A 24,294-nucleotide genomic window follows, 5' to 3' on the forward strand; every position below is an offset into this window, starting at 1 on the left:
TAGTGCCCCCCCCCCCCTTTGTCCCGTCCGCGAACTGGCCGATGTTTCTCCTTAGTCCATGAACTGGGCAGCCCGTCAGTGGACTCGCCGCGCTGGTCAAAAGTCTGAAAATTACACCTACGGCCGGTCGTTAATTTTGAATGCAATCCACACTGACCGACGACTGCCCCCCCCCCCCCCCCCCGGATCGACTCCTGAAGCATATTCCGCGAGATTTTTAACGTAACTAACAAGGATCAAAATATCAACTTAATCGCTTAAGTAATTAAATGTGCAGGATTTAAAATGTATTTCTTTAAATCTCTCTCAGGAGTTTCTAAAGTTAGTTGATTTTCTGATTTTCAACTTTTGAAATAATTTCTCAATAAATGATGGATATACCGTCGCCGAGAATTATTCTCTTATTGTTAGTTTCATGTATCTCCCTCCCGATAGTAAAAATTTCTGTTACTCAGATTAGTTCGATCGGATACCATGTTTGTAAAAAAAAAAAAAAAAAAAAAAAAAAAAAAAAAAAAAACCTCACATTTTTATTTGAAACTCTGTAGAGAAAGTAAAAAAATAAATTGATTTATATGACCTGTATATTTTTTACTTTTCCATGTTTTGATTTTGATAATTTTTAGTTTCATTCAAATCTTGCAAAATATATCTCAGAAATCAGTCAGTGTGGAGCATTTGTTGTTTAACGCATGGATTGCTTTTGAAATTAACACCTGACCATTTTTTCCAGACTTTTGACTGGCTAGACTGCGGGCTAACTGTCCAGTTCACGGACCGGGAACGGTTCAGTCAACGGGCCGTGTGTTGGACAGTCACCTCCAGTTCTGAACAAGCTGAATTACGGATTAAAGGGGTCCTGTAAGGGAAAATTCTATGAGTATTCGCAATTTTGAATCCTGCTAGCAAGGTTGCTTGATTTGGAGCGATTTTCTCGTATCCTTCCCTCACCTTTCCTTCTCAGATACATGATTCTAAATTCGATAAAGGTATGCTGGCCTATAACACATTCTGTTCTTCTATTTGGTAAATGTCAATCGACAATTAATTGAAGGGTGCTATGCCTTTTTGGGCCTCTTTATTATCGATACCTTCAGGGAAAAATTTTAGTTGTTCAAGAAAAATTTAAATCCTCTTGGATTCAATGTCTAAGGCGTTGCTGTTGCTATTTTCTCACGTTCCTACTTCTCTTCCTCGCGGCTGGATTACATATTAGAGGATGTGCTTAGTCGTGAGGAAGTGAAAAAAATATTGAATTACTTTTCCTAATTTTTTTTATGCCCTCTCGAATCTCATTTAAAGTGCTAAGTTGTGAGATTGTCGCGAAAAACACTTATGTCACTATGCGCTGAATCTCATCCAATTGTATATGTATATACATCAAATATCGATAGCCACAGTCGGAAAAGCAAAGCCCCATTGGAGGCATTGCAAATCTTCTCTCGTGTTTTATTCTTTTTAGAGAGAACTGTGCAATAATTTTTCAGAATTTTCCGGGAGTTTTTCTCACTCATTCAGAAACATTAAAAGGCATTCATTTTCGTAAAAATTATAAGAACGAGGAAACTCAACTTCCGACACCAAACAATGCTCTCCGGCCCTTCCCACTCAGAGGAACCTCAAAACGGAGCAAAAGTCTCAAGTAAAAGAAACTAAAATAAAAATTTGCCATGTAAAAACTTTTTTTAGCACTTTATTTTTAAAACAAAATTAAAGTGAAAAAACCGCTCTGATAAACAACGAGCAGCTTCCTTTTGCCTTTTACTAAGAGCCGCAATTCTAAATTTTTTGCAACAAATTTCATCCTGGCGATTGAGAGTGTAGGCTGTCCATCGTAAACAGGGGAAGCAATTAGTTCTACAATTTATGATCGTTTTAATCACTTTGACTAACACTCGGCACGACCGCTTAATATAAGATCAAGTAGTTTCAACAGGGAACATGACCATTTTTAGATGAGCCTTGGGCTACGTGATATTTCTACTATTATAAGTCTCATCTAAAAATGACCATGTTTTCTTTCAAAACAACTCGTTCACTCAGCTTGTATAATACTTTCATCGATTAAAAGTCTAAGTTGAGAATTTCTGGAGCAAAAAATGGTGGAGCTGACCATCTTCAAATCCTGGAAATGATTGTTTTTTTTTTTTAATTGAGGTGAAGATAATTCGAAGACAACAGGAACCAGGGCGTGGTCAAAAATATTATGAAGGTTAAAAGTTGAATATCCTTTAGAGACGGACATTGTTACATCATTAGTGCTTAGAACTCTTTCTTAAAATTGAAGAATTTCAACCAATCCGAGGTTGTTGAACCTAATACCTCAAAATGTATCTACTTATTCGGAACGAAATTTCCTTCCCTGAGAGAAAAACCTGACATGTGGGGATTTTGATAAGATTCACAAAAATGTATTTATTTCAATTACATAAAAAGGGTATCTTCAATTCTCATGCTAGGCTATTATTAGGCAAGACAGCAGTAAGTGCTATCATGCTTTCAGCGTACTTCCGTGGTTGCGTTTTGAACACACAACAAACTCATTTTCAGGTTAGAGATTGGCAGAAGAGGGTGGCACTGTACTCGAAAGCTCCTTTTCATTGGCTCTCTGGGGGAAAAATGTCACTTACTGATGTCTTGCCTGAAACTACGTCATTTTTTGCTCACCTACGGCTTTCTCATATGTCTCGTTTTTATAAAATTAAGATGAATTTTGCTGTTTTAGCTATTTCAGTGATTGCATCTAAAAGAGAGTAAACGAATTTTGAAAGGAACTCGATTTCGAAAATTTGACACTTGTCTCTTTCTTCGCTACCACGGCAGATATGAGGACTTATCTGTAACAATAGCGGATGTGAAAAATTACCTTTTCGAAACACATTCAAGAAACTGTTTTGGCATCGAGAAAATTTTGAGAAAATACTTGAGTTGTGATCTTCGAGATCTGTACATTATACCAGAGCCAAACATATTAAATTTTTGTGTGAACAAAACAGTTTTTTAAGCGTGTTTCTAAAAGGTAATATTTCACATCCGGCATTGTTTCGTGTAAGGCCTCATATATACATAAACAACTTTGCTTGCACGGATAGGTGCTCTTCCATCTCATATCTCTGTTTTTCAGCTGAACTTAGACAATAAGGTTTTGCGGCAACGCGACTCGTGCCTCTAGTCCACCCAATCGTCTAGTCAAATGAAATGCGGGACTTCTCGGTTTTCTTGGCCTGTGTCTTGGTGCAGGTGATCCAGCTGCCGAGTTGGAGTCAGGGCCTGGGCAACTTCGAGCCACCCGTTTTCTTCCGCGAGGACCCCCTCAACTTCCTGCCTATCTTCCCGGAGTATGACTTCATCATCGTCGGTGCTGGTCCCGGCGGTTCCGTCGTGGCCAACCGCCTATCAGAGGTAATAATAAAACTTTAACCCAAACCCTTCGGCTGAAACACATAGGTTCTTCTTAAATTTACCCTAAGTACACGGAGAAAAAAACCTCGTGTGTGGGACCCGAAGTTAAGGTCATATGGATCTCTGAAGTTTTCGGATTGAGCATCTGAAAACTTTAGGTCTAGCTGTCGAGGTTCGGATCACACATCTGAAACTTCAGTTATTACATCTGAAGTACTGCAGATGTGAGAACTGAAGTTTTTCGGATGTGAGAACCGAAGTTTTTCGGATGTGAAAGCCGAAGTACTTCAGATGTAAGAACTGAAGTCTCAGATGTGTGATCCAAACCTCAGCAGCTGGACCTAAAGTGTTCAGATGCTCAATCCGAAAACTTCAGAGATCCATATGACCTAAACTTCGGGTCCCACGCACGAAGTTTTTTTCTCCGTGTGGTCAAGACTGGATAGCGAGATGATAACTTTAACCTTTATACTTGTAGCTGCATTTTCCCTTTTGAGAGACTTGATGGCATTTACTACTTAGATACTCACGACTTCTATGGGTGTGGGTTCCTTGAGACTGGTGCTGCAGCAATTTTCTTGGGGGTAGCCGACCCCCCTAGCAACGTCATCAGTTTCCCTTGGAAGTCAAGCCTTCAAGTGGCCAAAAGAAGACTCTTCCCCCTCGATCCCGCCAGTTTTGTTTTAGCTGTCCCAGTCAACTACAGAGGAGTCCCGCTTATCCGCGCTTCGATTATCCACGACTCAGATTATCCACGTTTTTCCGTATAGTTTATTCATGGATTGGAAGGAAATTTGGGGAAAAATTTATTCAGCTTTAAGAGAATTCTCTCTAAACGCATGGTAAAGATCGCAACCCAAAAACGTTGCAATTCTATGGCGCAAACTTTGGGGGAAAAGATTCTTCCAGACATGATGCTCGCCTAAATAACTTTTTTTGAGGTGAAATTAATTCATGTCTAACTAATAATTACATTCTTGTCTAATATTCGATAAATGTTTTAATAAATTCTTTTGAAATACAGTCATCTCGCTTATTTGTACTAGCCATGTGGCTTAGTTTCGAATTGTCAACGATTTTCCATTATCCGCGGTTGCTCCGAAGCATTGGCCATTCTTGAAAGTTGACAAAACTGTTTAACCTACATTTAAATTCAGGCAAAACAATCGATTCTTAGTGAGGCAACTTGCCTTTCCTAAAATCGATATTTTCAATGGCTTTAAATGGAATGTTGCCAACTTGCAAAATCAACACTGCTCTGGTTCCAATCACCGCGGATAATCGAGACTCCACTGTACTGCCATGCTAAGGAAGAACGCCGTATGAGCCTTCAGGCGTTGCCAAATTTCCTTTGATAAAACACGAATTTCTAGTAAACGTATGAATACTTTCCTCCCAATTTTTCAGATAATGTTTTTCGCAATGTCACCTAAGGCCCTTGAAAATTTCAGGGAAAGAGATTGATATCTTCCTGAAAAATAAATATTTAATTGAAGGAAATGTGGCAACTCTCGAATGTTCATACGGCGTTCTTCCTTAGCACGGCAGTGTGCTTGTTATCTGATAGAACTTTTTGTTTGGCAGATTCCGGAGTGGAAGATCCTGCTTCTGGAGGCCGGACAGGCGGAAGGACTGCCGAACCTGATCACGGCGACGGCGCACTACCTGCAGTTCACGAACTACAACTGGAACTACCGGACGGAGGTGGAGCCGGCGGCGTGCATGGGGCTGGTCGGGCGGCGCTGCGCCTGGCCGGCCGGGAAGGGCGTCGGCGGCTCCAGCCTCATCAACAACAACATCTACACCCGCGGCAACCCCGACGACTTCGACCGCTGGGCCCAGGCCGGCAATGAGGGCTGGAGCTACAACGACCTCCTCCCCTACTTCAAGAAGTCCGAGAATATAGGCATCAAGGAGCTCAAGAACTCCACCTGGCACGGACGTGGAGGTAGGAACTTATGCATATTACTGCCTTCCTGAGGAACAATGTCGTATCTGCGATTGTATGTTGCCAGATTTTCCCTGGTACAATATTCAATTTGTAGATAAATGATGAGGTGGTAGAATAGTGCTCGGTTGACTCTACTCTGCGGGAGAAACAAAAACTTCCAAAAACGTCCATAAGATTTAAAAATTGGAATTCCATTGATTAACAGTGCAAGGCTAAAGGGGGATGGGAGCGTTAAGCTTGGGCAGATGAATTGGGATATTGAAGTGGGGTCACGCCAAGAGATTTATATCGATTTAGACCTCATCAGTTGATCACTGTTGTCAATGACTCCAGATAAATTATGGATTTTTTTCTGTAACATTTTCAGAAACGCTGCAGTAAACTGTGAGTAAAACTCACGAAAAAAAGGTTACAAATTCATAATTTCGAAATCTCAGCTCAGATTGCAAGAAATTGCGATTGCATGGTGAAGTTGGCTATTGACAATGTATCGTAAAAGTTTCCAATAATTACCATACGGCATCGAAGTGTTGTCCATGTTTCCTACCTCCTAATTCAAGGGGCTCATTCTGTTGAAATCTATCGCAAAGAAATTTAAACAATTTACAATTTTTCTTTACATTGTGAGTTGCCTACTGGTAGATTGAACCTATTGTATCGATCGTTTAAACCCAGCATTTATTATCCAATAATTTAAAAATATTGCGGTGTCATCGCAATCGAAATGCTAATTGAATCACAATATTAATTTTATTGCATTAAATTGCGACTTCATTTCCATAATCTATTTGCACCCTCGGATGTAGGCGATACTGGAAGATTGTTCCTACTAGCTTTAATCCTAGATCCCGGTTGTTTTTGCCTCAGGTCCGCTGTCAATCAACTACGCGCCGTTCAAATCCCGCGTGATGGACCGCTTCCTGGAGTCGGCGGCCGAGGTGAACCTCCCCTTGGTGGACTACAACAACCCTTACTCGAACATCGGGTTCTCGCGGATCCAGGGCACGGTCCGGGGCGGGCGCAAGGTCTCCGCCGGGGAGGCCTTCCTGCGGCGCCCGAGCAACTCCCGGCCGAACCTCCACGTCGTCCAGATGGCCCGCGTCACCCGGGTCCTCATCGACCCCAAGACCAAGTCCGCCTACGGGGTCGAGTTCGTCAAGAACCGCCGCACCCGCATCGTCCGCGCCAGGAAGGAAGTCGTCCTCTCCGCCGGGGCCTTCAACTCCCCGCAGCTTCTCATGCTCTCTGGCATTGGGCCCGCCGAGCACCTTCAGAAACACGGTATCGAGGTGAGTCATCCTCCGGGGTTACTGTTGAAATTGATAGACAAAGCTATAGACAAAGAAGACAAACATAAATGGGAGGCATCCTATTGGTGGGAACTAGAGTACCTGTATAGCGAGAGTATGGACAGATCGCTTCATGGAGGGCTTAGGGCCCAAAAGTGCAGCCACCCTTCTAACCAACTTCTAACGCACAAAATTTCACTGCCAGTCTGCAGATTCCAATTCTAACCAAGATAGCCAAGAATGTACAGAAATGAGCGTTCTTCCGCAAAATTGAGTAAATTTATGCAAAAACTGAGTCAAACACGTGCTTAATAAACGACGGTTCGTAACAATAGTATTAGTAAATCGCTCTGGATACTTGAAATTCATAGGTTGGCTGCATTTCTGGGCCCTAACTTTATTCGCAGAAGCATTGGTGAAGGCCTGATGGATTTTCGGAGTTTCACATCTGTCCATACTCTCGCTATACAGGTACTCTAGTGGAAACCGATGGTTATCATGACAAAAGAGATAAGTAATAGACTAACTAACGGCAACCTACAAAAGGCCCTTGAGTTAGTCCATCGTTTTCTACTTTAGTCTATAACTACAAACTTTTTCAGCCAAAAGGATCGCTCAATTTTCCGTTTGTCATCTTTGTCTATGGCTTTGTCTATTGATTTCAACAAGCAGCCCGCTGATCTTGTGTGAGTCAAGGGATCTTGATGTGGATGTCATTTCGATAACAGGTCAAATCTAAATGACTACGATAGGATTGCGCGAATGCCCCTCTTTTACCTTTTCGGAGATGCATAGGATTGCGCGAATTTTTCTGGTACCGGAAACTTACATGTTTGTGTGAATATTCAATATTCAACGAGGGAACGTTAATCTGGCAACCTTGGTATTTTGTGGTAGGTAACTACATTGCGGAAGAGAGCTTTCATAGACATTTAAAAAGTGAAATAGGGGCCTGTGGCCGCTACGCGGCCGCCAACCACTGGATAAAACTACACGTGAAAAGCGTATGGCAACCGTGTTTCAGTTTTTTAAGAGATGAATGGATTTAAAATCCGACGGGTGCACCTGAAAGAAAGCGTGTATTTATCTCTGATTGACAACGATATGCACCACTCTTATGTTTCATTTTTAATAAATGTTTTTAAAAAGCTACACACAGTTTTTCTGATAAGTTTCCGCAAATTTACCTGAATGGCCTCAAATAAAAGTATCGAAAAAGACGCGATATTTACGTTCGTTCTATTTTCTTTTAATTTATGACCCAAAAAAAATTAAATATCATCCGAGTTTCTGAATCGTTACAGTGAATATGAATATTTTCCTTTTAATCATGGTAGAAACTGGAGCAGAAAGTCAAGAATGATATCACGAAGTCCGCAGTCCCACAGGAATCCTACAGTCTTGTAGGCGCTAATATGCGTTTCACGCCAACTGGCCGACTGCACTGCATTTGGCGCAATGCGAGAAGTATTCATGCAGTCTTGTAGGCGCTAATATGGGCTTGACGCTGACCGCACTGTTTAGCGCAGTGCGTGAAGTATTCCAAAGGTCCTGCGGGCGCTAATATACGTTCAACACCGGCCGCACTGTGTTTGGCGCCATTATTCAAACTCGCGTCAGAATAATCGCGGCATCAGATAATAGAGCTTGAAAGGCCTATGTTGTGTTTCGACGCCGTACGAGCATTCAAACGTTGCCTCGTTTCTCTCGATTAAATATTTTTTCCGAGAAAAGTTAGGAAAGTTCTTTATACCCACGACCATTATTCAATTTTATCACTTCATTTATCATCAGAGGGTGAGACATCGATGATTTGTCAACAAACCAACCTATAAAAATGCGTTTATTTTCCAACTGTTTCCTGTTTTGCCAAACTTCTACCTTAACTTAACTTCATTTTAAATTCGCGCATTCCTGCAGTACTTAGATGTTAAGGTTTCTATTCGCGCAATCCTTGTGCCTTTTCCGCACAATCCTTATTTATTTTCTTAGACCTTTCTCGCAATCCTGGACTACCTATCTAAATTAGGCTTCTTAAAAAAGACTTATTTATTTGGGCATATTTCTTCGCCCCTCTGACGAAAAGGCGTTTCTCCATGCTCCATGTCCGCGTGAGCCCTGTTTTGCACATAAGTCCATACTTTCTGGGGCTCGGGTAAAATCGAACTATGCCATTCAGAGGAGCGACGATTTATGCCGATTTCTATAGAATTTTAGAAAAATTTAGAAACAACATACATGCCATTAGTTTCCCTGAGCAGATAGGTTTTTTTACGTCTCAGCCAGACGTTTTAGTTTTTTAATGCAAATTTCAGACCAATTGACCTGTGCCCTCCGTTTTCAGGTGGTCTCCGATCTGCGAGTAGGCGACAACCTGCAAGAACACCCGGCGTTCGCGACCCTGGGCTTCGCGGTGAATGAGACAGGAGTAGCCCTGATCTCGCAACGCCTCCTGCGGGACCCAATCAACACAAGCGTCCAGTGGCTCCTGGGCACCGGGTGGGGCACCACAATGGGCTGCGAGGGACTGGGCTACGTCCGGACCAAGTACAACACCTTCCCGCCGGGCGTCCCCGATATAGAGTACATCTTCGTCCCTGCGTCCCTGGGCTCTGAGGCCGGGGATGGAGGCTCCATCCTCCGTAAGTCCATGAACATCCCCGATGAAGTTTATAATGCCGTCTTCACTGACCTCATGAACGTCGAGGCGTGGTCTATATGGCCTATGCTTATGTATCCGGAGTCTCGCGGTCAGGTAAGGATCGTGCTCCTTTCATTTTTCATTCGCTGATTCACTTACCTATTCTCTTTTATAAATGCCTATCGATCTACTTGCCCGTAGGTCAGATACTAAGAGGAAATGACGTTATAAAAAATGATAAAAAAAAACGCGAACCCAATTGTGCTAGGTATATTAATTTAGAGTTCGCTGCCGACTGAGGATGGGGCCATCTCGCCCCGAAACGCGTCTCTAAATTAATGTACCTAGCACGAGTGAGTTCGCGGTTTTTTTTTCGCAATTTTTTTTTTTGTAACGTCCAAAATGGGACACCCTACTGTTCAAACGCGTTCAATGCCTGGGCGGCAGCCATTATGGCCGCCATTTTGGCTTTTGGAGAACTTCTATCAGCTTATTTTGTTATTTGGACCTCATTTTTGGAATCTACGACCCAAAAAACCTATACAGTGACACCTCATTCGACGATATTTGCCTCAACAAAATATTTCACCCCGCAACGGCAGCCCTTTTGGCCGCCATTTTGATTTTTTTGGGCTTCAATGGATCCGTGGTAAGTTTTTGACATCATAGGTGAAATCTCCGACCCAAAGAACCCTACCAAGGACACCCTACTTGGCACTTTTACATACGTATCGCAGTTTTGACCCTATCTTGGAGATTTTGGCGGCCATCTTGGATTTGGGGCATCCCTTTGGGTCGGAGAGTATTTTGGACCTCAAATTCGGATTCTACGACCAAAATTACATAAGAATTGACCCCAATCATGACATCCGAAAGCGCATGATTTCCGCTCTCGCCGCCCGAGCCGTGCATGGCGCGATACTTGAATTTCAAAAACTTAGCAGTCTTGGCCGAAAACGAATAATATGACCGTCTGCTATTGATAAAAATAAGTAAAGATCCATGAATTTCAATCTTAACGAATTCTCGTGCACTAAGTGTGCTTATTTTTATCAACAACATACGTTCTGTTATATCCATGTATTACGGGTTGCATACATGCTAGGTTGTGAGGCGCTACCATATGAGTTTGCGCCAGGTCTGTCCTCTTCTGTCATTCCTTGAATACATCTGATTCATCTCTTACGCTTCTTGTTCTTGCTCTAGTCCTTTTCCTCCCGATTTTCCATATATATCACGTTCATATTTGTTTTCGGCCAAGACTGAATAGTTGTTGAAATTCGAATCTACTAGCGAGAACGAAAAGAACAAAATGGTCGCACGGAAGAAATGAGATTAGGGCTAGGCTCTAGAATTGCTTCACCTCATACCCCACAGGCGCAGACCTTGCGCGGGTAAGGCCCAGCTCTACCTGGACAGGGTCCAGCCCTTACCAAGTAGGGCTGAACCCTGAGGCAGGTAGGTTTTGGCTCTACCCGCGCCGGGACTGCCACTATGGGGTATGAGGTGAAGCAATTTTACCAACCTGGTTAGGGCTGGGACCTTCCGCGCAGGAACCAGCCCTAAACTCGTTTTTTCCGTGCGGGAAGAGCATACCAACGTTTCACTCACCTTGATTTCTCTCAGCCTAATAAATTGTCAGACTTTCCAAAAGTTTGCTCCTTCCTGAAACACATTCGCCCCTCTCGATAAAATTTCAATCTTAATCATTCTCAAATCTCTTTTCTTACCTTTCCGTTTTCTTTCTCCCCCTCAGGTGCGGCTGCAGAGCAAGAACCCTTGGCGAGCGCCGGTGATCCGAGCAAACTTCTTCACGCGCGGCAAAGACCTAGCAACCATCGTCGAGGGTATAAAAATGGCGGTGGATCTAGCCGGAACACAGGCCTTCCAACGCTACGGCTCGCGACTCCAAATTCGACCGATCCCCGGCTGCGAGCACCTGATCTACGGCTCGGACCCCTATTGGGCGTGCGCGGTGCAGCACCTCACCATGCAGATGCACCACCAGTGCTGCACCAACAAGATGGGCCCCCCTTGGGACCGCAGCTCCGTCGTCAACCCCCGCCTCCAGGTCTACGGGGTGAGCCGGCTGAGGGTTGTCGATTGTTCTATCATGCCTACTATTACTGGCGGCCACACCGTCGCCCCAGCTTACATGATTGGCGAGAAGGGCGCCGATATCATCAAACAAGACTGGCTCTGAGCTCACCGTTGAGGAACGTCTAAAAAGGCGGTACACTGAAAAAAAAATCGCGGTGTATTTACTCAGAAAAGGGTAAAATTACCAAGAATTCAGGGTTCTATTTGATCCCAGTTTTTTCTTGGTAAAATTACCATTTATGGAATTGGTAATTTTACCGAGAAATCTTGGTAAAAGTATTGAACTTTCTCGGTAATTTTCCTGGACCTTGGTAAAAACGACAATATTTTTTATCGACTGTGGTAGAATTAGGTACTGAGATAAAATGGCAAAGGTACCGGGAATCGATTACCAATAAAAGTGGTATTCTCACCTGAAAAAAACAGTAAAAATACCGGTTTTTAGGTTATAGCTTACCAGTCTATCTTGGTAGGATTACCAATAATTGGTAAAAAAAAGTGAGATGGTAAAGGTACCAACGGACCCTGGTAAAAACGCCGAGAATTTTTTTTCAGTGTATTACCTGGAGATGAAAAAAGAATGGACTCGAATACAATTGCACGTATCTGGACGGAAAAAAGTTTACTTGCATCTGGAGTTTTGGAAGGAGTTTATGGCTGACATATCGAAGGCCAAAACACGAAACCGCGTATCTTCACTGCGGTGTCTCAACATGTTCGTTGTTTTATTTTTTCGAAGAGAAACAAGCCACAATATGAGTTGAAATTTATACAGAATAGTCTGCTGCCAGACATGAAAAATCAAGAAAATTTTCAAGAAATTACGTTGACTAGTAATCCGAAAAAATAAACACGGAGTATGACAAGAAGTCTGCAACGTCGCAAACGTAGATAAGTGGTTCCGCACAGTGGCCATCGATATGTTACACAAAAATTACGTACGAACTTTGAGAAGTTGAGGATGACGCTCTCGAGCAGCTACAGAAAGGCGCATTTGTAAAAACCACCAAAGGTTGCATTAAATGCCACTTTCTACTGGTAGACTTCTTCTACTTAAAGTAATTTCCGTTCAAAGCAGCTCTAGGTGAAACAAGTCTATCCACAAGAAAATCCTTCGGGGAAACCCTTCTTTCTGCTCCAAGCTGAGACATATTTTTTTACCGCTGTAATATGGCAGGTAGAACATTATCTCGGGACCGGCATCCAAAATGCAATCCTAAACTCCGATTAATCCTTTGAACAGATAAGTCCTCTCTAAAATCTTCCAGGGCTGATGGACTTTTTTCTCATGACTACGTCCATCTACTGACTTTCCGCTGAGTTTTATGTAGAAATGGCGATATACGTATAAACAGGATCAAATCTGTAGATAATTTCGATTTTATCGTTAATTTATTGTAATGTTATCGGTACTAAAGACTGCGATACACTGCGATCGATTATGATAAAATTGCTAATTTATTGTTACTGATGTTAGACGATAGCATTTACAAAAATTAGCCGTAAAAATCTGGATTGAATAATAATTTTATAGATAATGAAAAATTGGATGTCTTTGCTCAAATTTTTATGATCCTAGGAAAAGGTGAAAGTCAAGAGGGCTCGCAATGTAAAGTTTCATGTATGCATTGTTTAACGTATGTTATTCATCGAAAATGTTAGACACTTTTGTCAAATTACTAGAGAAATTCTCCGCTTTCCTCTGAAAATATGCCACTGTTTATGATTATAGATAAATCGTTAAAAAGAACCTAACAACTTTGCAATGTAATAAAATGCTGCTAGCTCTCACCTTTTCAAAAGTCTCTGAATGGGTAAGATGACCTGATGACTGATGAGTCTCTTTGGGACCCGACTTCGAATAATCTCGTACGTGACTGATAATGATCATTTAATTATTCTTCGAGTTTTTTATTTGAGGTTTATGAAGTACAAATTAACAGAAACTTATATTTTTCGACCTTTTCCCGGATGATATAGATAAAATTAAATATACTCATATTCAGTATAGTGTCCCCTTCTCCCACTGAAATTTGTTGGACACTGCAGGATTCAAGAATTTTTATTTATCCAAATTATTTCGTTTGAGCAATGAAATACACATACTTCGTAATCAAATTGACACTGGAATTCCTCCTGAATTAGATTATAACTCATCCAAATCAACCGGCTCAATGGCAACGGTAGATTAATGAAGTGCAATCATGTGTCTTTGAGGGCAACTTTTGACTGGATCACGATATCACTACTGCTACCCAGGTAGTAAGACAATGGAATCTTTCATCTTCACTATTGGACACATACTTGCCTGTGACGAATTGTTTATGTTTTTAATGATATTAAGGCCACAAACTTCAATACTCTTATGATTGCCAGCAGGCTTTACGTTGTTTTATGAATACTGTGATTACTTTTTACTGAAAAATCTATTGTCAGTCTTAGTGCATTGTAGTTAATTTTATCATTGTAATGAATAGGCGAATCAATGTTTAATTTAAGTTAATTTGTCCAGTGAATTTTTAGAATTGTAATGTATGACTCGAGGTGGGAAAGAGTATATAAAAGACCTTTTCAGGAAACATTTATTAGGAAATGAAGAGGAGAAACATTCAGATTTGGATTTCGGCGTGATCTCAGAAAAGTCGAATTAATTTCTTTGGTGTGGCGGGCTCATTTATCAGGAATCAATCATTACTCCAGGCTGAGAAACTTGACAGAGATGTCTTTTAAGTGTCAGCGACACCGTAATTATATTTTTCACGAAAACGTTTGTCCGTTCCCGGAACTTCTAGTGAAAGGAAAGAATTGAAAAATTTAATCGCTGAAAATGTGTTGAGATAGTAGACTTGAAAGAAAAATTGAACGTATTTCTGCCAAACGGAACTATGTGCACTATGACATGAGCCCTTTTACGCATATATCATTATGGGTCTCAGGGCTCATGGCTTAATGCACATAGTTCCGTTTGGCGGAAATACGTCCAATTATTCTCCACTTAAGATAGAGCCCGATCGAAAGAACTGTGAGTCTTGCAGCCAAATAAATGTGTGTTGTGCAATGGGTACATTCCCACAAAATTTTTATTGTAATTTATTATTTTAATTGTTTAATTTTTTGTCAAGACTTGTCAATTTTGTGCTTTTGTAAATTTTACTGTCAATAAAAATTAACAGAAAGCATAGAGAAGAATGCTTGGTACCTGGTTATAGTTTTTTTGCTCTCGTCCTTGAAGTTTTGTTGATGTTGACGCCCGAATGCAACAATTGAAATTTTCGCGGTTTGGATGTCCAGTAAGAGGATATCCATGTTTTAAATTCCGAGCACCCCTCCCGCCTCCCCTAGTCAGGAGGGCAGCCCAAATTTCCATGGCAGGGGTTAGCAAATCATTATTATGATCTGAAACAACGCTAAGTGAGATATTGATTCCTGTGTTTTTTTGGTCGCAGAATTCCAATTTTAAGTCAAAAATTTACATTTCATGCAAAGAATGTTTCATAACCAAGGTGGTAGCTGAAAACCAAGTTCTGACAACACACGCTCTCTAGATTTCAATATACGGGTGGCGGATCAGGTATCGCGCGATTCAGGAATGAGGTCTTCCGTCTCATACAGGTCCCGCCCATTTTCAAATATTGACATTTTGACTACTTCATGCAAAAGAAGCCTATCTGCAATTTAAATTTTGTGCAGATAACTTCTTTAGTTTGAATGGGCCCATTCTGTAAGATGGTCTTTCTTTGAGATATCAATATGCTTTTCTTCTTATTGACAGTTACATCATTTTACTCAGTATTCAATCAACTTTGAAGTCCAGTTTAAAAAGGAAATCAAGAACTACGAATTCAGTATACAACACAAAGGAAAGTCTTGTTTGAGATGAAGGGAGGGGGGGGGGGTGGTGGTGGTGCGTATTCGCAGTTTGCTTGAGATATCAATAAAAAATGAAAAGTGATTCCCCATAGAGGACCATAAAATACAACTCTCTACTGGTAACAATGCTAATTAAAGAGCTAAAATGTTCTTCAACATATATTATACGGTTGTTTTCAATTCGCCTTCAGCTGCATCCGCAGCAATTGTTGTTAAGAATATGTTGTGCGTGCTGAGTTCAGCTTATTACATACTTGTCTCTTTGAAGGCGTTTTATGTTGCGCAAGAAGCACAAGCTCTTGATGTACGAACGAAGTAGCGATTGAGCGATTCATTCAATCTCACTTCTGTTGTTCTCCAACAGGATGCTCTATTTTCGCACATAAAACCCCTTCAGAGAGTCGAGTATGTAATGACCTAAAATCAGCACGCACAACATATTCGTCACAACAGTTGCTGCAGACGCAGTTAAAGGCGAATTGCTTCAACACATAAAACGCCTTCAGGGAGTCAAGCATGTAATACGCTGAAATCAGCACTCACAACATATATTCGTAACAACACTTGCTGCAGACGCAGCAAAAGGCTAATTGCTCAATTACAAAATAGTATGACAGGAAGTCTGCATGCAACGAAAGGGTTAGTATTGGTTTCAGGACATTTTGTCAACGATTTTTTGTCCGCGCACCTTTTTTGTTCAGTAGATTACGCCCACTTGTAAAATAAGCAACGGTGACTTGGTCCAAGCGTTATATTTTAGTCGGTATGTAAAATTATATTGACAATATGGAAATGAGAAATTGAGAGAGAAGGAGGTGTTGTTATGGTTGCTCATTTTCTAAATGAAATGTTATTACTCTCTCCTTTTGAATCGTCTTTTTAAATTGTCATTGGTGAATATTTGGTTTTATTTCTATCCTTAAAATATTTGATGTACATGAAAAAAATAATAGAGCCGTAGAGACAAGATAAACTTGTTAAACCTGCCTTGTCTCAGGAACAAGACTTTTAGTCTGCCAAACAACTCAGTTTGTTTGGGAAACAACACCCGTTTGTTAATGCAACAAGACCAGTCTTGTTTTATATGCTAGGTTTCTGAGCCACCGGACTCGATAGTCTTGTCACTGTGACAAGATTCTCTACTCACCGCGAGTAATGGTCAAATTCAAAGAGAGCGTATTATTTTATATATTTTGAAAGAGTATTTTAAGAACTACGCTTAATAATTGTTCCCCGAAAATTTTTCTGGATGTTTAATGACAAGGTAAAAACAATAAGTTTATAATTCTTTTTTAAAAATAAATCGCTCATGCGTAAGGTTTTAAAATCAAATGTATCTAATTATATAATTATTTTTTTAACGTTTGATTTATTTATATATTATTAATTATTATCATGATATAAAATAAAAATAAAAATTAGAATCATAAACACGGAACAAAGGAAACATCGTTGCTTGAAGAAACACATTTTTTCGGCCTAAATTGTCCATTTTTATCTGATGTAGAATGTAAATTCCTTTTCGTAAACGGTAAATAGTAAAAAGAAAAAAAACCAAACAATCTGATGCTCTACGCATTCCACAGACTTGAGATAGCAACAAAATGAAAAAGTAATTCTGTGGGCTGTACTTATACTTAAAATTCGGCTCCCTAATAACAAGCCCGGATAGCTCGGTCAGTAGAACACTCGGTCCGTTATCAGATGGTCCCGCGTTCAAATCCCGATCAGGTCGGTAAAATTTGAAAGGTCGGATGGGACGATTCTGGTGTAAGAGGAGTGAAGGAAGTAGAGAACAATTAAATTTTCATATAAATATTGCAATTCATATAAATTTGTGACATTTTTTTTGCAATTTTAATTTCTTCCGAATACTGTGACAAGACAAGTCTTGTTCCCAGAACTAGACAATTTTGTTACCGTGACTAGACTTTTGACTTATGCAACAAGGAAGTCTTGTTCCCTGAACAAGACTGTATGGGTCCCATGAACTAGAATGCCTTGTGGATCAAATATAACAAGACGGTCTTGTCACATACCTTATACATATGTATAGGTACTTTTTTTTTATTTTTGTAATTTTTTCTTTACGAAATTATTACTTCATTTTGAAAACATTTATATTTTTAAAACGTGACAAATATTTTTAAAGCCTTTTACAAGCGACATTAACCTCAATAAGCCGCAGTTGTACCGACAGATACTACAAAAATGAATAAAAGAGGGGGAAAAAACCAAGAAGCACGCAATCTTTAGTTTTAACCCATTTGTACATCGATCTTCTAGAGTCAAATACGTCAAATTTTGAGCGTTTGGTTGCGCGCACACCTCGCTGCAGCACAATAAAAGGTCAAAATGTAAAAGAAAAAATTAAATTGCTTTGGAAATCATTAAATTTGACACGGAACCACCAATATTTAAAAAACACACATTATATTATTATTCTCCTTTGATAAATTGATTCATATTTTTTTCCCATCAATTTAAATGAGAATAATCAATGCAGAGTGTGCAAACATTTCAAAATCATGAGTTAAAAAACGCTGACTATGCGAGTATAAATATTAAAGCTTAACAGAGCGGAGCGGCGTGCTGCCAGCGCGAGAGGCTCCCTGGCGCCTACAAACCTAAGTGGATACTTCACGCATTGCACAATGCTTGAAGTATCCACTTAGGTTTGTAGGCGCCAATGCACGCTTCGCGCTGGCCGCCCGCCCGCCGTGCGGCAGCGCCTGAAGCAACTATTTCGCAACAGAGATGTTGCACAGTATTATACGAAATTGAACGTATTAAGAATGACAGGCATCCTTTAAAAGTACCGATCTTTCCTCGCAAAATAAATCAAGATACTTATCGTACACAGGAGCCTTTAGCTGAGGCAAATATAGAGGTTTATCCGGTTCAGGTATAACAAGGTAGGAAAATCTTGAAAAATATTTAAGTCCTGTTACACCAAAGAGGTGTACAGAGTTTTAGTGAATTTTGTCTCATGGAATTTACGCTCCCCCATTTTTTACCAAAACTCTCAACTATATATTATTCTCCGTTGGACCAAACAGACAAAACAAAAAAAACAGGGAAACCCTCATTCTTCCAAGACATTTTACATTTTCATCCAAAAACGTCTTGAGCAATTGTATTACATGTGGGCCAATTAACTTTGGGTCTCAACTGGCACGTGGTCCAAAACTCACGTGCCGAAAAAACGCGTGGGCCTATCTGTCTATGATACTGAGGTTTTGAAAAAGAGGACCCATAAGACCTGGAAAAGGCTCTCCAATTCTTTATCCAGTTAAGTAAGTCGTTGTAGGTCGATATAAATGGGAGTCTATTGTTCAATGAGATACGTCCAATTAAAAGGCAGAAAAACAACGCTCTAGCGAAATCGATCGAACGTTCATTAAAATACTGGACCTCTGTTTTCTTTCTAAATAGGTAACTCGTGCCGCCTTAAGGGTAAACTTGACAGCTCTTGACCTTCCTTTTACAGCGTTTCCCCGGTATTTGCCCAGTTTGATGATGAATCTTAGTATCAGGAGAGGAACAGAATTTCCGTTTTCTTCTTTCATCTGTGTCTGGATTTATTTTCTTTTGAACGTGTTGGTACCATGTGCGCTGTGCCGTGATGTCTTTTAGCTGAACAGAGGAGCAGTATTTGACATTTTTAAGCTCGATACACTCTTCACTACTTAACTGACCGTCTTAGATTCTTTAATTTTGAAGAACAGTCACAATTCTTGTTTAAATATTGGTATTTTTGTGGCCGAAATAACGAAAAGCTATTCTATTCGATTCTCTACCAGCATAAAAAATTACATAATACATAAATCCACTTTCAGTTTTAGGTTTTAAGTTACTTTCTCAAATGACTGTCTTTAATGTAATGTACATAAAGCAGGAGCAGGCTCTTTTCCTCCAGTTTAAAACCTGAAAGTTCGGTCAACAGCACTAGACATCTTGATCATGAAGCAAGATTGTTAAACAACGGAAGGCACAAATCCTTGGATAAATTCCTGGGATTACCGCACAGAGGATATTGTCCGGCCTACCTCTGGAATTGAAGGCGAAATAACAATTCGTGTGATCTCCATTCCCCTTCGTGTCTATTCTATTGCTTCTGAACTTTCAGTCAGAAACGCAACTGGTTAGCAAGGGCAATGATGTTGATCTAGAGAATTTTGACAAAATCTTCGGAACTGGAGAGAGTGATCAGTTGCCTTGAAATCAAGCCTCATGGATAAGTCTTTCAAGCTATTGCCGAGACCGATCATCCTGGTCTCGAGAATCTTCGGGATCCTACCGATCGACCTGGACACGTTCGAATACTCGAAATTCCACCTGGCGATCACCCTCGCCCAGAGCCTGATTCCGTTATACCAGATCAGCGGGCACATCTTCGTCGTGCCGGGGACCTACCAGATCAACTCCCCGTACACATTCGTGATCCAGATGCTCTTCCACTACGTCATCAGCGTGGCCAACATCGGCACCAAGTACCTCTGCACGGTGGCCTTCAAGCGATACCTGAAACCGATCTACAGGGAGATGCGGGCCTGCCACGACTTCCTCCGGCGAGCTTACAACTTCGACGCTGACCGGGAGATGACCCTCCTGTGCTCCTACTTCCTCCTTACGATCGGGGTCGTCATGCTCCCCGTCTACACCGCGCGGCTTGTCTCCCTCCTCATTAAACGCAAGGCGCGGAGCGGCAAAAAGCTCATCTTCTTCGTCCTCATGTATTGGCAGAATCTCAGCGTTTGCTGCGCCGAGCTTCAGTTCATATTCATCGCCTGCAACCTCTACTACCAGTTCCATGAGGTAATACAACTTTCAACATAGGATCTGGATAAGACCAGTATAGGGTATCTACGTAACTCTTGTCACACGATCAAACGGTGCTATATAAATATATCAAGGTCATGTGCTGTGATTGGTCCAAGTCATCGAATCAGCCAATCACAACACCTGATCTTGATGTATTGATAGCACCGTTTACTCGTGTGATGCCGCTATCACACGCTGAATTTAGCAGCTGAATGTGGAAGTCAACAGTCATCGCCCAACGGCTGAAATTTCGCAAATTCGAGTTATTTTCATCCAGATGTGTATCAAATCTACTCGAATAGTTTAGACAAATCCAACATTAGTCCGACGATTGCTGAGAATCGTTGCTGAATTTTGCACGTCACGCGCAAAATTCAGGCATCGGGCCGATGACTTCCACATTCAAGCCACATTCAGCTCCCACATTCAGCGTGTGATTGCGGCATGACAATAGCGTATAGGGAGTATTTCCGTTTCTTCGCCGCTCTCTGATTGGTTCCCCACATTTTCAGCCCCAAGCGCCCAATGTAAACAAATTGGACCTTGTACATTCCGCGGAGAAATGAATGATACGTGCAAGGAGGTGCGGTGGCGTTTGCGGACGTGGCGTTTGCGGATTCTAAGAATCGGGTGGCGTTTGCGGATTCTCATATTTTGACGGTGGCGATTGCGGACAGGCGGAACAGGGCCGGTGGACTTTGCAGACCAGAGAATTTCGGCGGTGGCGATTGCGGACGGAGGGGTAGGCACCTACGTATGCTGCCCCCCACCCCTGCGCTGTATATTAAAGAGAAAAATTACTGGAGAGGCTCTGGATTCCTTTTCGTGGATGTAGAATGAAAAAAATATTAGTATTAAACATTAGTATTATATTAGTATAAAAACATATGAGCAGTGAACATACAGTAAATTTTTAAAAAAAGGCATATCAGAAATCGCAAGAAACTGAAAAATCGTCAGTTTCAGTCCATTTTTAGGATGAAAAACATGTTGTAAATTCTAGTCCAAAATTACTGAAAGTCAAAAAATTAAAAATGTGTTTCCATTTTTCGTATGTAATTTTTTGACTTTCAGTAATTTTGGACTAGAATTTACAACATGTTTTTCATCCTAAAAATGGACTGAAACTGACGATTTTTCAGTTTCTTGCGATTTCTGATATGCCTTTTTTTAAAAATTTACTGTATGTTCACTGCTCATATGTTTTTATACTAATATAATACTAATGTTTAATACTAATATTTTTTTCATTCTACATCCACGAAAAGGAATCCAGAGCCTCTCCAGTAATTTTTCTCTTTAATATACAGCGCAGGGGTGGGGGGCAGCATACGTAGGTGCCTACCCCTCCGTCCGCAATCGCCACCGCCGAAATTCTCTGGTCCGCAAAGTCCACCGGCCCTGTTCCGCCTGTCCGCAATCGCCACCGTCAAAATATGAGAATCCGCAAACGCCACCCGATTCTTAGAATCCGCAAACGCCACGTCCGCAAACGCCACCGCACCGTGCAAGGAAGACAAAAATATTCATTGAAGTTCGTTTAGAGCTCATCATAAGTTAGAAATCAAATATTTCTTCTTATGTCTTGAAATCCGTCATCATCTTGTTTGTATTCATAATGACTGCGAATGATCAATACGAAAGTCTAATAACTTCAAAACTACTCAGAGAGCGGTATATTTTTGTGAATAGAAGGAACTGAGATGGCAATACTCTTCCCATATTATATGTCCGTTAATAGAGTATGTACACCTTGACATACATTTTCGATGGGCTCAATCATCTAAGACTACGTGGAGCCCAACAATTACACACGATACAAATAAGCGTGATACAAAATTGCTGAAAATTTAGTTCTGGCTCTGGCTTGTAGCACCCTATACTTAATTATTTCACGAACCAATTTTAAGAAACCCTATTTCTGCAAACACATTTATTTTAATTAAGTTGGCAATAAACGCAGCAAAGAATAGCTGGGCCTCATTTCGCAATATCTGAAACTACAATTTCTTGCTCATCCGTAAAAACACTTATGTGCATAGGGAAACTAATGGTGCATACGTTGTTTTTTAACTGAGCCAGAAATTGTAGTTCCGAATTGCAAAATATGGTCCAACGCCGAGAAAAAAAGATTGGTAGAATTTACCATTCCTTCACGCTGTATTTTCCATGGGGTGAATTCAAAGTGGATTCTGCCCGAGGAATGGTTACCTGTACCAGTATATAGTAACGTTTACCTTTCTTCTGACAGAATGGACGCTGCGTGAAATACAGCGTGAAGGAATGGTAAATTCTACCAACCTTTTTTCTCGGTGAACTCCAATCGTTAAATGTCGATCAGCGGCAACATCCCTCTCAATGGAGATGTTGCATGTGTGAGGGAATCGCGATTTAACCATTGATTCTTAAGTAAAAGTTCGCGAGAAACACGATGGTGCCACTGGTTTTCTCTGAAATCATCTCCCACGCTCATAAAAAGCTTTCAAAGTGAGGCCAAAATGGAGGGGATATCCCACCCTACCCTGAGAATCCATCTCTACATCAAAACAAACTCTCCATCCAAAGATAGGGAGCAAATACATTAACAGGGTTGCCGTGTTTTCAGTTGTGGAGTCCCCAAATAAAGTAATAGCCCTGTCAATGTATTTGCTCCCTATCTTTGCATGGAGAGTTTGTTCTGATGTAGTGGTGGACTCGCAGAATAGCGTGGGATATCCCCTCCATTTTGGCCTCACTTTGAGAGCTTTTTTTGAGCTTGGGAGATGATTTCAGAGAAAACCAGTGGCACCATTGTGTTTCTCGCGAACTTTTACATAAGAATCAATGGTCAAATCGCAAATTCCTCACACATGCAACATCACCATTGCCGCCTCCCCCTCCCACCCGGCTCCGTTTTTGAGCCGAGCATGAAGGTACTTTGAGGTCCTGTCATCTTCCTGCAGATCAACATCGTGCTGAGGGATATCCTGGTGAGGATCGACGACATCAAATACTCCCACCTGAAGAACGTGATCAGTCCGCGAGAGTTCGGCCACTCCCCGCCGGACAGCGCTGGAGTCCGAGTCCTGGACGAAAAGTACACGGATGACATGAAGCGGATGATGGCACGCTACTTCTTCTACGACATCAGTGACGCCCACCGCATTCTGCGCAACTCCCGAGGAGGTATACTAGATCGTCAATTGAAACACGTCTCGAAAAAAGGAAATTTCATAACTTTTCTTGTGAAAATGAAGAAGGTGTTTTATTCTTTTTCAACTGCACATTTCAAAATAAACCCGACGTTTTCCATCTGAAGTTTGAAATATTAATGAGGTTTCTGAGAATAATTTTGGGCGCATACTGCCTCTGGTTGTATTCATCAACCGCGTGATAAGCATAGTCAAAGTAGTATTGGCCGCTAGATTCCCTGAGTATCGAAGGTGGGTGCAGACACTTTCGACCAGGGGGAGGGGGGAGGCAGCAGGAGAGGGGTTTCTGATGGGTATAATACACCAACTTCAAGTCAAAAGGGGGTTCTGACATCAGACTGCAAATTGTGTATGTTTCTTGTAGTGTGAGAGAGGTCAATCAACGTAATAGTCATACTGATGCTCCTTTGAGCTCTGGTTGAAAAGCGAACTCGAGAAAACATGGATCTTTTTCGGCTTTTAGACCCATGATTACAGCAATATATCTGACCGAGACGATTCAATGACCAACTAAAAAAAAGTACTTTCGTTTACCGTACCATATACCGTCAAAAAAAATTCCAGAATCACAGAAATCCAAGCTGGACCTGATTCCAGCCAGCCGTTTTCCGACTCCGACACCCTTGTTTTACAATATCTTACAGGTTTAATTCGAAAATTTCATCCCTGGTAAAAATTGGCAGTAGAATCTATGTTCCAAAATACCATAGACCTAAAGCCGGCTGTAAGAGTTTCAATAGCTTCTGTAGCTGGCTGTACAATTTCTTATAGCCCTTTATAGCCGATGGCGATTAAGCAACAGCCAGACGATAAAGTTTATGCTAAACGTTACAAAATACGGATACCAGGACTTAGTTAGTTTTTGGACTACCGCTCTCTTTTTGTGCCGTAGTATCTTGAATTATTTTGCGAGGAAAGCTCCGTACTTTTGAAGGATGCCTGGCATTCTTAACAAGTTGGAGCGCATTCAATTTCTCATGATACTGTGCAATACCTCTGGTGTGAAATAGTTGCTTCAGACGCCGT

General features: G+C 41.2%; 1 protein-coding gene across 1 annotated transcript in view; it reads left to right on the forward strand.

Moving 5' to 3' along the window:
- LOC109040875 (glucose dehydrogenase [FAD, quinone]) overlaps window positions 1-14,587 on the forward strand; it is a 48,709-nt gene extending 34,122 nt beyond the window's left edge. The window contains exons 3-7 of the mRNA XM_019056975.2: window positions 3,125-3,402; window positions 4,987-5,350; window positions 6,221-6,642; window positions 8,987-9,397; window positions 11,040-14,587. Coding sequence (XP_018912520.2) covers window positions 3,199-3,402; window positions 4,987-5,350; window positions 6,221-6,642; window positions 8,987-9,397; window positions 11,040-11,486 — 1,848 coding nt within the window. The 5' untranslated portion in view covers window positions 3,125-3,198 and the 3' untranslated portion in view covers window positions 11,487-14,587. The remainder of the gene's footprint in view (window positions 1-3,124; window positions 3,403-4,986; window positions 5,351-6,220; window positions 6,643-8,986; window positions 9,398-11,039) is intronic.
- Window positions 14,588-24,294: the final 9,707 nt, after the last annotated feature.

This window comes from Bemisia tabaci, chromosome 5 (genome assembly GCF_918797505.1).
Source record: "Bemisia tabaci chromosome 5, PGI_BMITA_v3".
NCBI lineage: Eukaryota > Metazoa > Arthropoda > Insecta > Hemiptera > Aleyrodidae > Bemisia > Bemisia tabaci.